This window comes from Rhinatrema bivittatum, chromosome 16 (assembly GCF_901001135.1).
Source record: "Rhinatrema bivittatum chromosome 16, aRhiBiv1.1, whole genome shotgun sequence".
NCBI classification, from domain to species: domain Eukaryota; kingdom Metazoa; phylum Chordata; class Amphibia; order Gymnophiona; family Rhinatrematidae; genus Rhinatrema; species Rhinatrema bivittatum.
In genome coordinates, this window is record NC_042630.1 from 15574609 (window position 1) to 15589968 (window position 15360).

General features: G+C 42.4%; 1 protein-coding gene across 1 annotated transcript; it reads left to right on the forward strand.

Annotated features, from left to right (window-relative positions):
• Positions 1 to 7601: 7601 nt before the first annotated feature.
• LOC115077408 (extracellular calcium-sensing receptor-like) lies at positions 7602 to 13880 on the forward strand. Its single transcript, XM_029579696.1, has 6 exons — positions 7602 to 7669; positions 7836 to 8130; positions 8495 to 9337; positions 10013 to 10156; positions 11017 to 11140; positions 12964 to 13880. The coding sequence occupies exons 1-6, from the start codon at positions 7602 to 7604 to the stop codon at positions 13878 to 13880; spliced, it is 2391 nt and encodes a 796-aa protein (XP_029435556.1).
• The last annotated feature ends 1480 nt before the right edge of the window (positions 13881 to 15360 follow it).

Sequence of the window (15360 nt, forward strand, 5' to 3'; positions counted from 1 at the left end):
AAAAGCACAAGACTGGGCTTGTGGATTCCTGTGCTCATATTCTCTGTAGACAATTCTGTGTGACCTTGCACAGATATCTATGATTCATTTCTGACCTTGGATCTACTTCTGACTCTGTGACTTTGGGTGAGTCTGTTTCTCAGTTCTAATCTCTGCCCTGGCTCCTTGCTCTGTGCAACACTGGGTGTGCTTCTCGATCTCTCTGTGCCTCCAGTTCCATTCCCATCTGCGGATAATACACCATGACCTTTTCAGAAAACCACTTTGCTGGACCTCACCTCCCTATTTCTGTATCACCAACTATTAATTCAGAAATAACTGCATAAGTCACACATGCAAATCTGAAAAAAAAAAAAAAAAAGTTGGAACATATGTATACTTTTTTAAATGTTTTTAAAGCTGGACAGCAGCTGGATGATCTGTACCTACTCTGGCCAGGCACTGTCTCATGGTGCATTGTGAAAATCTAGAACATTCTACAAATAAATCTTCAGCTTTCAAGCTCGGAACTCAGTGTAGTCTCCAGGACCTGTAATCCACAGTTCATGGAAAGAAATCCTCAATGAGAGCTGCTGTGAGGTCCAGCTGAATCACTGGGAAACCAGAATTTAATATAATAACACAATAAATGTCAGAAGAAAAGAAATATTGGTTGACGTAGTTTTCCCGGTTGTTCTGACCATATTGCATGGACGTATCCCAACTGCCAGCCATTATTTTACATCAGATTTTATTATTGTAAACCACTTTGGTCAACCTTGTGTTGGTAAAACGGTATATAAATATTTTAAATAAATAAATTAAGTGTAACTGCTTGTAAAATATCACTCCTTATATTGAACAGTTTTTGCTATCTCGGGTAGCTAAGTCTACAAATTCCCCACTTAGTTGACACCCGGCTCTCCTTCCTTCTCCCCCCCCCCCAGTGATGGCACCAGTCACATTTTTGGGACAGAGGCAGGAGGTGTACTGGAAGGAGACATAATCCAGCTGTGGCACTGAGAACAGCTGGTAGGAAAGCGGGAGTGCGGGAAAATCTGTGTTCAGCCGGCAGTAGCCACAGTGAGTTGGGTCATTGTAGGCCAACGTGGGTGAGCCAGGTCATTAAGGCCTGCAGCCCGGACTACAAGCATTTGTAGTAATAGCTTTCCAACCTTTCTCCCTTGGTACCTGATTCACTAAGGGTTTTCCCAAACACACAAAATGGGAGAAAAGCATTCATGAATCTGGCCCTTGGTCTGCTGTTCTTCCTAGTCACCTTTTTTTGCTTTTCTGAGCTGAGTTAGGCCTGGATTTTCTAAAATCGCAGGCCTTTGAGAATCGTGCAGTACAGGGGGGCGAGCCTGTGAAAGCCGCAAAAGAAAAACATAAATTTACCACAACATGCAGCAAAAAAAAAAATTATATATATATATAAGGAAAGGACTGTCTCAGGAAAACTGGGATGTCTGGTCATCTACTATCGTGCAGTGTGAAGAGACTTGCACTCAGGTGCAAAATCTCTGCAAAAGCTTTAGTTTTGAATAAACTAAAAGCGTTATAAAGTATTTAACATATGTTTCACCCCTCACGCAGGTTGTCCGAGGCTCTGCTGGAAGTGCTGACTGCAACCTGCACAGCACTGCTCTCTTAACGTGTCTTTAGAAATACATGATTTCCGAAAAGGGAAGGTAGATCTTGTTGAACAAAACTTGGAAGGGCTCTTTGAGAGTGGAAGCCGCCTGGCATGCACTCACGGCTGGCGGGGGGCTTCAGTGCTGTGAAGGTCAGTGGTACTGAAGACCCAAGCATCCTTCTGCCTTTTGCTGTCGCCGTAACCACAGTACCTGTTTGGCCACCTTAAGATCATCAGCTATGATCGCCCCTCCTGTTTTGTAAGTAATCAATATTGAAAAACATGCAGTGCACCACAGCTTGGAAGGGCTTTCCATTGTGATAAATCTGCTAAAGGGAGTATGGTTCTAACTATGGTAAGGAAGAAAGAATAAAATGCGCATTACAGTTGCAACCTCTTTACTCACCTCTCTCCCCGTTGAGTGACTGGACACACACAATACCAGGGCTGAGTTTCTGATACTGCTTTGTCTGGTTTGGGGTCCTTCATGGGGGTGGGGGGGATGACGGACATTAACTGTTTGTCTCTTCGGTGAGTGGCAACGAGACAAGCTGGACACAAAGCTGGTGTTCCAACACAACCTTCCTACAGACATTAATTCAAAGATGAGAATATGGCACTGCAAGTCTCTCTTTCAGATAATTTCAATAAAGGAATGGAAAAATCATCAAAGTGCGATTCTGTAATGAATTAAGTGTATGCACAGAGTCGAAAAGTTGATGAACTCCGTATCAAATTGTCTGTCCCTCCTGACGCAGCCGGGTTTGGCGAAACATGGGTCCGTGTCGGGGGACCCTGTTTAAAATCTGTGCCTTTCCAAGCAATGGAGTTGCCGATAAAAAAATAAAAATAAAATTCTTCACGAAATAATTTTGAAGTTGTGGGGACTTATTGAGCTATCTGCATCTCCTTTGATGTTGGTCTAGCCTAGAGTTGCCAGCTGACCTGTCTCCTTCCGCCTTGGATGGTTCTGCTGAAGGAAGGATTTTAAAGCTGGAAACCTATGTGCTGGCAAATCCATTGGCATCTCTTAAGGCAGCAGACAACCACCCTGGCTCCACATCCTTTCCCCCATGCAGTAGGCACTCTCCCACCTCCTCTTCTAGCCATCTCTCCTTAGCAGGCGAAAGCTAGAGGGAAAATGTAAAGAGAGTGAGTAGCTGGGGGAGACAAATAACAAATATGGAGCAAATTCTGGAGGGGGGTGATAATGAGTGAATGAATGCTGGAGGGTTCCTAGGAGGGGTGAATGCTAGAGGTGGCAAGGAGTAGCTGAAAGTTGAAGAGGTCATGAAAGGAGGGTGCATGATGGGGGAGCGACAAGGATGGGATAAATGCTGGAGGCAGGGGGTGAGAGAGCGTGAGACAAGAAGGATGGGGATTAGGATAATGTTACATATGGCAGAGGTTTTTCACACCCCTCAGAGTTGGTAACCCTATACAAGATTCAGAGAGTAGGGCCTCTCTCCTTCCCACCACCACCAGACCTGCTGTCTAGTAATGTTAACTGTCAGACCACGGCTATATACTCCCTCCAACACTTTCCACTGCCCCCGTCCCACCCGTGGCCCAAGCAGCACGTCTCTTTCCCTCCAACCTGCACCAGAGCTATTGACTACGAGCCTTTCCAAGGCTCCTCCTCTCTCCCCTCTCCAGTTACAGTCACTTGATGCCTGCCTGTGGCCTGGTCATCTCTCTCTCCCACCACCGGAACCACTAACAAGGAGTACCTCCTGGGGCCCATTTCTCTCTGGGTCTCCCAGTCTGACAGTCCGCAAGAGCTCCATGTTGGCTGTACGGCTAGAAGAGCTCTGAGGGCCTTTCTTTCACCCACCAGCCTGATTTTTGGAAAGACCAGTCACTGAAGGAGAAGCCGTGTGAGGCCCGCCCACTACAAAGGTTAGAGTTTCAGAGCAAGATAAGAGACCATGGGGGAGCAGAAGAAGGGTTAAGAGCCAGAAAGGGGAGGGTGGAAGATGAATATGCAGGAAAGTTGCGGCTGGAAGAGGGTTTAGAGATCAGGTGAGGAAGTTGGAAGGTTGGGAGGGAAAGTGAGAATTGGCAAAGGAGTTAGGATGGTGAAAAGCAATCGGTAGACTAAGCAGAAGTAAGGAGGGCTCTTCAGACTGCATGAGGGGTGAGGTGTGAGAGAAACATTTTGAGGGGGCAGGAGAGGAAACTTGGAGTCAAGGGGGGGAAAGAGAAGGAGTAGATTCCCACGGTCAATGCTGTTTGTCCTCCAGTCCACCGGGAAATGATTTCCTGGTCTGTGGTCCCAGCAAAGAGAAGGGAGAAAGCCTAGGCCAGGGGGGACCAGGGCCGAGGATCCATGGCCCTGTAAAATGAGAGGAAGCTTTTAGCTTAGCCAAATTAAGAAAAAAATATCTCACTTCCTCAATTTATTGCACGTTTCAACGTTGTAATTTTTCATTTCTATCTTCAAGGTCTGAAAGCTGTCCCCATTTTTAGGATCTAAACTTTGGTCACCTTAACAGAATGATGAGATTTACTGTTAACAGAATTAAACAGTATTTTCTGTGTGACATCAAGGCAGCTTTGAATGAAAAACTTATCACAAGTCACCTCCCACTGCAGTTTCCCCATCTCATGCTGCTTAGATCCAGCTGAGAACAATTAGAATTATTTAAAAAAAAAAAAAAGGCATAAAACTGCAAACACCTTGAACTGTAATTGCAGTGGTGTGAATTGTGCCCAACGGGCAGCCTTGCCGTAATTACGGCAGGTGCAGAAAAGGGATAAATACCGCAGGAAACTGCCAGCCTCTTTGGGAAAGAGCATCTCCTGGACGCCTCTCTCAGCGAACACCTGCTGCAACCAGAGGTCTCTGCGCTCTGCTCTACACGCGCCACCCAAAACTTGCCTTCCCAGCCACTCAGGCTCACTCCTGCATGTCGGACGGGCTCTGAATAAACTGAAGTTGGTTGCTGCCCAGATGATCCTGGCGGTCTTGTTGCTGACGTCGGTTGCCGCTGGCCAAGTTGACCCCAGGGGCTGTGCCCTTCCCGTCCCGGAGGAGACCGGCTGCAGGAAGGAAGGGGAAATCATGATCGGGGGAATAATCCCCCTCCATTGGAGCTGGAAGGACCCTGACACATCTTTCACCCAAGTCCCTGGCCCCGTCCTCTGCCAAGAGTGAGTCGTCCCCCCCCCCCCCCGCTCCCGATGCCACTTTGAAGCATGCTAGCCGAGGCTAGGCCAATATTGGGGAGTGTGGAGGGCTGATAGCCAAAGCCACACAGCCAGCAAATGCCAGACAGAGAAGGAAAAAGTAACAAATGTAAAAAGAATTCACTGGCATTAAGATCTGGAATTCATTGCTGGAGGATGTGGTAAAGGAAATTAGAGTAGTTGGGTTTCAAAAAGGTTTGGACAAGTTTCTGGAGGAAAAATCCATAAGCTGTTATTGAGCAGGAAGATGAGGAAAGCCACTGCATACCCCCCCCCCCCCCGGGTGTTCGCTGCATGGAATCTATGTACTGTGACAGGGCTCGATGGACCCAGTATGGCAGTTCTTATGTTAGGTACCTGGTTGGCAGGCAGAGAAACATCACATCCAGCCTTTGACTGATCATTGTGGAACGACACATGTCAAGTCTGCCGTTCTTGGCTGATTCTCTCTCTTATACCCAGTCATACCGGTGGTTTCATTAATGCAGTGGTTCCTAACCCTGTCCTGGGGAACCCCCAGCCTGTCGGGTTTTCACGATATCCACACTGAATATGCATGCGAGAAAATTTGCATGTGCTGCCTCCATAACATGCAAATGTTGAACATTTGAATATTTGGGTCAGTTGATGCTGTTAAGTATTGCCTGGAGAGCTGTGATAGTAGCTCTGTATGTGTAATCCATTTCTGTAAGAACCATTTCTCTTTCCACTCTTGGGATTATAGAATCTCGGCATACACTGGTTCTTATAGCTTACCTCGTGGGCATGGAAGAGCTTTCTTGTTCTTACATTGAATTTTTCAAGATCTGTATACAGCCAGTCAACAATTCTAAAGCTGTATGAGAGTGAAGGGACTGCAAGGGGATTGATGGCTTGTATTTTATTCGGTGCTGTTAAAGCATTTCTCAATATCAGTTTCAGTCTTCTATAGTACTCTTTGCTGATTTTTTTTCTCTGTGAATTGTGCTAGATTGTTGCATATTCCTCTGTTCCCAGCTATTTATGTACACCTTCCTTGATTATATATTAATCTTCAATCAGAGAGATATTTTCAGTTTTGCTTAATTTTCCTTAACAAAGATCACCTTAGAACATTTTTCCAGGTAAAATGTCATTCTGATGTCATCTGAAAAGCTCTTTTCTGCTTGGAATTCTTCCATTAAGTGACAACCACAAGAGCTTTGTATCATCTAAAATAGTGGGTGCAATATTATCTGTATATCATTAGTGTATCTGGGATTAAAGCTGAAGCCATAGCGGAAGGAGCGGAAGGAGTTAATAAGAGTACTCAATGGATATAGTGTACTCCCTGAAATATTCCTTGTTGGATCTTGATGCTAGGCATGGTAGATTGTACATCTTTATAATCCAGATAGAGTACAGTTTGCCACATTTTCATGGTGAACTTGATGTACACTATCAATCCAGGGTTTATTTTGTACATATCAAGGCAATTAATTTATGCAAGGGTAAGGGATGTTATCAAAAGCTTTCTTATAGTCAATCCATGCTATACTGGGGTTTTGTTTTTTCTTACTGCTGGCCACGATGGCTTTATTCAGCATCAACCACATATCACCTGCCCTATATTTTTTTCATTTGCTACCTGTGCAATGGCAAATAACATACAAGACTGCATCCATCATCCACAATCTTTTACATAATGTCACCAGTCCCTGGATCAGTTCCATCTTGCATTTTTACGTGCCATCCGAAAATTTGAGGTCTGCAAATCAATTTCTTCTCACTGTTCTCTCCGCTAGACTAGTGAGACTATTTACAGCTCGTTTGCCGGCTCCACAACGTGGAACTCACTTCCACGAGACATCAGAGCTTTTGAACAATCTGAAAGGGTTCAAGAAAGCATTAAAAACATTCCTGTTTAAACCGGCGTTTCAGGAATTTGAGTCCTCTAATTGCTCCTGTTAGCATTCATTTGAATATTTTTCAGTGTCTCTGCGTCCCCCAGTTAGACTCTATCAATGTTACTTTTTAGCGGCTAGGCTAGAGTGTTGTATTATTTTGCCATTGTTTGTTTGATTTTAATGATGTATGTTCTTTTCTCTGTAACCTGCTCTGAACCTTGGAGGAGGGGGGCAGGCTAGAAATACTTTTAAATAAGTAAATGAATAAATTAATGAATAAAGAATTAGTGAAAGCACGAGCAGTAATAGAATTGAAAAGGGCATGGGGTTAACACAGAGGATCCCTTGTGGCTATAGAATGGAAATAAAGAATACGGGGCAACCTGCACGGAATGGCAGTTACAACCTGTAAACATTTACTACCCATAACAGAAGACATGGGGTTACTTGCATAAGGTGGCGGTTACTATCCGTAACAAAAGGCAATGGGGTAATGTGCACAGAGCGACAGTTACTACCCTTATAAAAAAAAAAACAACTTGCTGGGCAGACTGGATAAACCACAAGGGTCTTTATCGGCCAACATTCACTATGTTACTATGAATGGGGGTAAAGGCAGGACTGGCTAGCCTTGTCCATATGACCTGGAACCAGCTAGGAACTCTTGACAAGCTCCAACCAATGAATTCACAAGATACAACAACAAGAAAAATGCTCTTAAGCCTTCTTTCTATATTGGTTTCATTAAGGATTAATGGACATATGGTTGCCAATATTTCCTTTCATAAAGGACAGGTTAAGCCAGTCTTGGTTTTATGCCACTGCATGGACTGGTTCTCATTTCCTTAAGAAAAACAGGACCGCATCTCTGTGCCTGCTATAGGATAAAACCAGGCTTGGCTCAATCCTTCCCTTATGATATGGAATTGGTGATGACTCTTAACCAGATGGTTCCAGGTTATCATGGAAATCCTGAGCAAATCCTGGTTGTTGCCATGCTGTGAGCTGAAACTTTTAGCTATGAATCTTTTTAAATCATTAGGACTACAAGTTGCTACATGTACTGAGGCAAGACCATGACTGACTTATCTTGCCTATAATGCTCTGAAGTCATCTGTTCACCTTAGATTCACCTCTTTTTTCCTTCCTGTCTGCTTTATTATCAGGTTCAACATAAGGCCTTATCGTTGGGCTCATGCTCTGGCTTTTGCCATTGATGAAATCAACCAAGATCAAAACTTCCTCCCAAACATCACCTTAGGCTTCATGATCTACGATTCCTGTCTTTCTTTAGCAAAATCCCTCCAGGGTACTGAATGGGTCCTGACAGGAAAGGACAACAAATCTATCTTGAACTATTGCTGTCAGAAACTAGCCCTGTTGGCCGCCGTCATTGCTGACTCCGGCTCTACTGAGTCAATTGCCATTGCCACATTGTTAGGACTTCAGCGATACCCACAGGTAAGATTCTGTAATTGATCCATTGCTCTTCTCTAACTAGTACCTTACTAGTATAGCTTAGTGGTTACAGTAGTAGGCGGAAGACTAGGGAAGCCAAGATTGAAATCCTGCTTCTCTCCCTGATGCTCCTTGTGACCTTGGACAAGTCACTTCAGCCTCCATTGCCTCAAGGTACAGCTTTGATTATAAACTTTCATGGGTAGGGACTGACAAACTGTACTTGAATTTGTAACCCACATTGAGGTTGGATTTGGATAGGTAATTAAATTCAAATCTATATCCATTGCCATTTTTTGTTGTTTACACTTAGCTATACTAAAGTAAACAAATATGATAGTTGTTAAGTAAACTTTCTGTTTTCCAGGTCAGTTATTTTGCATCCAGCCCTGTGCTTAGTAACAAGTTCCTGTTTCCATCCTTTTTCCGAACCATTCCCACTGATGACATCCAGGCTCAGGGACTTGTCCAGTTGGTGGTATATTTCAGATGGACATGGGTGGGGCTCCTGTCAACTGAGAATGATTACGGTGAATTAGGATCTCAGATCTTGAAAGGCGAGCTCTTGAGGTTTGGAGTCTGTGTTGCATTCCATGAAACAATCCCTCTTATTCCTACAACCTGGAAAATCAACCATATCGTTGAGGTGGTCAAGAGGTCTTCCACCAATGTAATTCTTGTTTTTTCTTCTGATCCATATATGTGCCCAGTGATGGAAGAGCTTTCAAGACAAAATATAAATGGGAAGGTATGGATTTCCAGTGAGGGTTGGTCAACTGCCCCGACCGTTTCCACCAAAAACCTTGCTAGATTGATGAGTGGCACCATTGGCTTCGCTATCCATGAGGGTCAGATACCAGGGTTCAGAGAGTTCCTCCTCAAACTTCACCCTTTCACCTCTCCCAGTGCCATATTTGTTAAACTGTTCTGGGAGATGGCTTTCCGGTGCCAATGGCCCAATCCAGCAAGCGACCTGACTATGGCCAATGAAAATGCAACTACATCCAAAGTCTGGTGCACAGGAGAGGAAGAGCTGGTCAAGCTTGACAACCAATATTTTGGTGACCCTAACCTGAGAATCACCTACAACATTTACAATGCAGTTTATACTGTGGCACATGCCCTACGGGATATGGGCTCCTGTGTGCCAGGGCAAGGACCCTTTGCCAACAACATGTGCGCTGACATCTGGAATTTCCAGCCATGGCAGGTGAGATAATAGATATTTCCTTAGAATTTATGTAAAGTGCTTTTTAATGTCCAGATGTAGCAGAATGCTAATTTTGGGCTGCATTTTTGGTGTAAATTGTGGATGTGGTATTTCACTTTCTCCACTGACAGAGGCTAAGAATATTGTAGCAGCTAATGGGTCAATTTTCAAAAAGTCTTTGAGCAATAAAAATAACTGAATTTTCTGCCAAACCTAATGCACAGCTGAAAAACTTTCCTAAAAAACGTTTTCGCCGGGCAAAATTTGACTGGCTAGATTTAGGCCTATAATTTGTGCGACCGTGCTTGACCTGGTCCATAAACCTGGCATGGAAATGCCTCTGGAGCTGCTCCTCTTTTATCCATCTAAATTTGGCTGCCTTGTGATCTTAGGCAGGCAGATTTTGCTGGTCAGGGGAGGAACATTCTCAAAACTAGAGGTTAAACCTTTCAAAAATGTCTCTTATGTCCATCACATATAGTAACTAAAGTATAAGAGACATCAATCATATATGCTGAAAATGTTACTCATTCTGGACTGTGGACTTTAGAAGCAGTAATAGGTTTTATTTCAGGCAGGGTGCAGATACAACCAACAGAAAGACAATGATGCATCTGATGGTATAACCAGTAAGCTGGGAAAATCCACTGAAAATGCATGTGTCTCTTTCCCCAGCTCCTGCACTATATGAAAACAGTGCACTTCAGGAATAAGATGGGGGAGGAGATGTACTTTGACAGTGGTGGCAACCCCCCTGCTTTGTATGACATTGTCAATTGGCAGCAGCAGCAGCCAGATGGAGCCATCCGCTATGTCAAGGTGGGAAGATTTGACTCCAGGGCACCCAAAGGACAGGAGCTGTACATCAATGTCAGGGCTATCTGATGGAACAAGCAACGCACTGAGATACCCACTCTGAATTATACAGAGCGCACTGAGGTACCAAAATATACACTGAAATAAAGAATCTCGACCAATCTTGAAACCAGAGGAAAAGAAGGAGACAGACAAACAAAGAGAGCATATAGAATTATTGCCCATGAAATCAAGGTTTTCTTCTCATCAGTTATAAGAGATGATAACTATAAGATAGCTATAAAAACGTCTTCTGTTCATTACTGAACAGGCAGAATACAACTTATACCTTATGGATAGCTATTGGGAATTTCGATTAATCCATGTAATTATAAATAGCATACAGTTGAAAAAGACATGCTAAACTAATTTATAACATAATTGTTTTGGGTTGGCTATAACTGTCAGAGCTCCTTTGTGATGCCACTGATGCCTTCAAAAGCAGTTGCTTCTATAGCCTTGATTGCATCTGAGGTGGTCCGTGGTAGCACTCTATTCTGATACCAGGATCCAAAGGAGTAAAGTCTAGTTTATGGTTCCTATATGTGTACTTAATTGTTTTAATAGCTCTTCATTATATGGGACTTATGTGGTCCATACCTATGTTATATTTTGATAGGACCAACTAAGAATAAGCAACACAGGTCCTGTGGAGGAGAAGGAGGGGAGAGAGAGTGTGAAGAAGGAATATTTACATATATTATTTGTTTATATTTTTCTATAATATAATCCTCTGTCAGTCACTCTTCCTTTCTTTCACGTAAATACTCATTCACTGTCTGATCCATTCTGTTCTAAACTGTCTCCTACTTCTCTCCCCTTAGGTCCCATGTTCTGTGTGCAGTGATAGCTGTCTCCCTGGGTACCATAAGGCATCTCAGAAGGGTCAGCCCTTTTGCTGCTTCGACTGCCTCCCATGTGCCGAGGGTGAGATCTCCAATGTGACAGGTACGGGAGAAGACTTACAAATGCTCCGAAAGTCTTGGCTGATCTGAAGACTTGATGTCATTGTTGCTTGAAGTCTAACTTGTTCAGCACCTTGACCTGCATGGATGTCATTCTGTATCAAAAAGTTTCTTGAATTACAGCTGTCATCTTTATATACGTAGATGTCTCAGGATTATTGCCTCTTGTATGTATGGCTTGGAGGAGTTCTCTACAGACTGTGAAAACTCAAAGGGCACACGTCAGCCATGTCCCTCATTATAGCACTAAAGATAGCAAAGATTGGTGTATGGAAAAAACCCTTTATTGAAATTTGCCCGACTCTGGCCGAGTTTCACTCTTTGGTCAAGAGCTGCCTCAGGGGAAACTAAAAACAAATATATAAAGTATTAAAAAATAAATAAAACACACATACAAAGAAGTAAAATTAATAAACAACATAAATGGGTGTACAAACTTCAGAAATAATGCAAATCATAACATGCATGTGTGCTGACAACATAATGGAATACAGAAAAACACAATACAGAAAAAAAACTGAAGACACAGTGGGGCTGATTTTAAAAAAGTACGCGCGCATACTTTTGTTCGCGCAACTGGCGCAAACAAAAGTATGCTAGATTTTAAAAGATATGTGCGGCTACGCACATTTAAAACTAATCGGAGAATGTTCTTTTTTACTCAACGCACAATTAAACTCTGGAATTTGTTGTCAAAGGATGTGGTTAGTGCAGTTAGTATAGCTGTGTTTAAAAAAGGATTGGATAAGTTCTTGGAGGAGAAGTCCATTACCTGCTATTAAGTTCACTTAGAGAATAGCCACTGCCATTAGCAATGGTTACATGGAATAGACTTAGTTTTTGGGTACTTGCCAGGTTCTTATGGCCTGGATTGACCACTGTTGGAAACAGGATGCTGGGCTTGATGGACCCTTGGTCTGACCCAGTATGGCATTTTCTTATGTTCTTATGATATCACGTCGGAGTACATAGCACAAAAACATTACGCCTTTGGCGTTTGACAATACTATGGTGAATTGGACCATATTAAAACAAGAATAGGTGACTTGTTCTTAATTTTGTCTTATTTTAAATAGGAACCAAAGATTGTATGCAATAGTGGATGCACAATTTTGTGGCTTCAGCCCTGCAGGCATGCAATAAGTCCTGTTTACATTTAGTAAACAATTCTGATTAATAATTCCCATTTTCATTTTATTTTTTATGTTTTTATCTTTACTTTTTATTTTTTATTTCTTATAACCTCCATATGGTCCAATTCACTTTACTCCCTGGTATTTTATTCATTATTATTATTATTTTTTTTTTTTATTAATTCAACCACAACATTTGAATTACGTTCTACACTAACACCAAGTCATCCTCTCCAGCACGTTTTTACCTGTTTTATCAATTGTTGTTTGTTTCTAATGATGTCTGCATACATACTGTGTCTTCAGTTTTTTTTCTGTATTGTGGTTTTCTGTATTCCATTATGTTGTCAGCACACATACATGTTATGATTTGCATTATTTCTGAAGTTTGTACACCCATTTATGTTGTTTATTAATTTTACTTCTTTGTATGTGTGTTTTATTTATTTTTTAATACTTTATATATTTGTTTTTAGTTGCCCCTGAGGCAGCTCTCCACCAAAGAGCAAAACTTGGCCAGAGTCGGGAAAACTTCAATAAAGGGCTTTTTCCATACACCGATCTTCGCTATCTTTACTGCTACACAGCTAACTGGATCGGCTTCTGATTTGTTTTCTGGGTCCCTCATTATAGCACTACAAGTAATGTCACTAACATTATGTTTCTGTTGCAGATTCCAATAATTGTTGGCAGTGTGCCAGTGATCAGTGGCCCAATGAGAGAAGAACTGAATGTATCCCACGGAAAATAGAATTTCTTTCCTTCCATGAGCCCCTGGGGGCCACTCTCACCACTGTTGCTGTTTGCTGTTCAGTGTTGTCTCTTGCCATTTTGTGCATCTTTATCAAGTATCGGGAAACTCCTATCGCAAAAGCTAATAACCGGGAGCTGTCAATTCTTCTCCTGGTGGCCCTTGTGCTGAATTTTCTGTGTTCTCTGCTCTTCATTGGGGATCCTCAGCCCATGTCCTGCTTACTCCGCCAACCTGCCTTTGGCATCATGTTCACCCTTTGTGTCTCTTGTGTCTTGGCAAAGACCATCATGGTGATCATTGCCTTCAATGCTACCAAACCTAATAATAACTTGAAGAGGTGGTTAGGTTCCCAGGTGCCCATTCTGATAGTTTCTGTTTGCATGAGTTTTCAAGTTCTTATCTGTGCCTTCTGGCTGCTGCTCTGCCCTCCCTTCCCAGAGAAGAATATGAAACTGAAGACTGGCATTATCATATGGCAGTGTAATGAATGCTTAGATGTTGCGTTCTGGTGCATGCTGGGATACATGGGACTCCTGGCATGTGTCAGCTTCCTGGTGGCCTTCCTTGCACGCAAGTTACCTGACACTTTCAATGAGGCCAAATGGATCACGTTTAGCATGCTTGTGTTCCTGAGTGTCTGGCTGTCCTTCATCCCGGGCTATCTGAGCACTCAGGGGAAGGACACAGTTGCTGTGGAGATCTTTGGGATCATCTCATCCAGTGCTGGGATTCTTGTTTGTATTTTTTTCCCCAAGTGTTACATCATATTACTGAGAACTGAAATGAATACCAGGGAACAAATCTTAGGGAAAAGGGCTAAAACAAGAAGTAGATAATGGTCATCTTAGAATCCATCATGCTTGTCCATTTTGTATCAAATGGTTTCTGTCTGTAGTGCAGTTTTAGTAGCTACATTGGGTACGGAGAAAACCAGATTGCCATAAAAGATGCAGTACATGAGCTTTGAAGACCATACAGCTCCCCTCTTCTAATGAAACTCCCCTATGATTATCATTTGAAAATTCTGTTCAGTCTAAGTTGCTGCCATTTGCATTTTATTGGGCATTGGCAAGCAATGCATCATTTAAATATGTTCTTAAACTGTAAGTGAAGTGGGCCAGACTTCTATCTTTACATAAGAACATAAGAAATTGCCATGCTGGGTCAGACCAAGGGTCCATCAAGCCCAGCATCCTGTTTCCAACAGAGGCCAAACCAGGCCACAAGAACCTGGCAATTACCCAAACACCTAGAAGATCCCATGCTACTGATGCAATTAATAGCAGTGACTATTCCCTAAGTAAACTTGATTAATAGCAGTTAATGGACTTCTCTTCCAAGAACTTATCCAAACCTTTTTTGAACCCAGCTACACTAACTGCACTAACCACATCCTCTGGCAACAAATTCCAGAGATTTATTGTGCGTTGAGTGAAAAAGAATTTTCTCCGATTAGTCTTAAATGTGCTACTTGCTAACTTCATGGAATGCCCCCTAGTCCTTCTATTATTCGAAAGTGTAAATAACCGAGTCACATCTACTCGTTCAAGACCTCTCATGATCTTAAAGACCTCTATGATATCCCCCCTCAGCCGTCTCTTCTCCAAGCTGAACAGCCCTAACCTCTTCAGCCTTTCCTCATAGGGGAGCTGTTCCATCCCCTTTATCATTTTGGTTGCCCTTCTCTGTACCTTCTCCATTGCAACTATATCTTTTTTGAGATACGGCGACCAGAATTGTACACAGTATTCAAGGTGTGGTCTCACCATGGAGCGATATAGAGGCATTATGACATTTTCCGTTTTATTAACCATTCCCTTCCTAATAATTCCTAACATTTTATTTGCTTTTTTGACTGCTGCAGCACACTGAGCTGACGATTTCAATGTATTATCTACTATGACGCCTAGATCTCTTTCTTGGGTGGTAGCTCCTAATATGGAACCTAACATCGTGTAACTACAGCTAGGGTTATTTTTCCCTATATGCAACACCTTGCACTTGTCCACATTAAATTTCATCTGCCATTTGGATGCCCAATCTTCCAGTCTTGCAAGGTCCTCCTGTAATGTATCACAGTCTGCTTGTGATTTAACTACTCTGAATAATTTTGTATCATCTGCAAATTTGATAACATCACTCATCGTATTCCTTTCCAGATCATTGATATATATATTGAACAAATGAAGATACTTATGAAGCTTCCCACATGCTTATATATTGTACATACTTTTTTATTGTGTCTACTGGAAAACAACATCAAAACCCAATTCTAATAAAATTACTGATATATGCAAAATAAAAATGGACTTAATT

Bases quoted from the DNA above. Each gene is read 5' to 3' on its own strand.
- LOC115077408 (XM_029579696.1), top strand. From the start codon at position 7,602: ATGACTCTTAACCAGATGGTTCCAGGTTATCATGGAAATCCTGAGCAA. The intron at 8,131-8,494 runs GTAAGATTCTGT...TCTGTTTTCCAG, and splicing joins GACTTCAGCGATACCCACAG to GTCAGTTATTTTGCATCCAG. The intron at 10,157-11,016 runs GTGGGAAGATTT...CTCTCCCCTTAG, and splicing joins GAGCCATCCGCTATGTCAAG to GTCCCATGTTCTGTGTGCAG.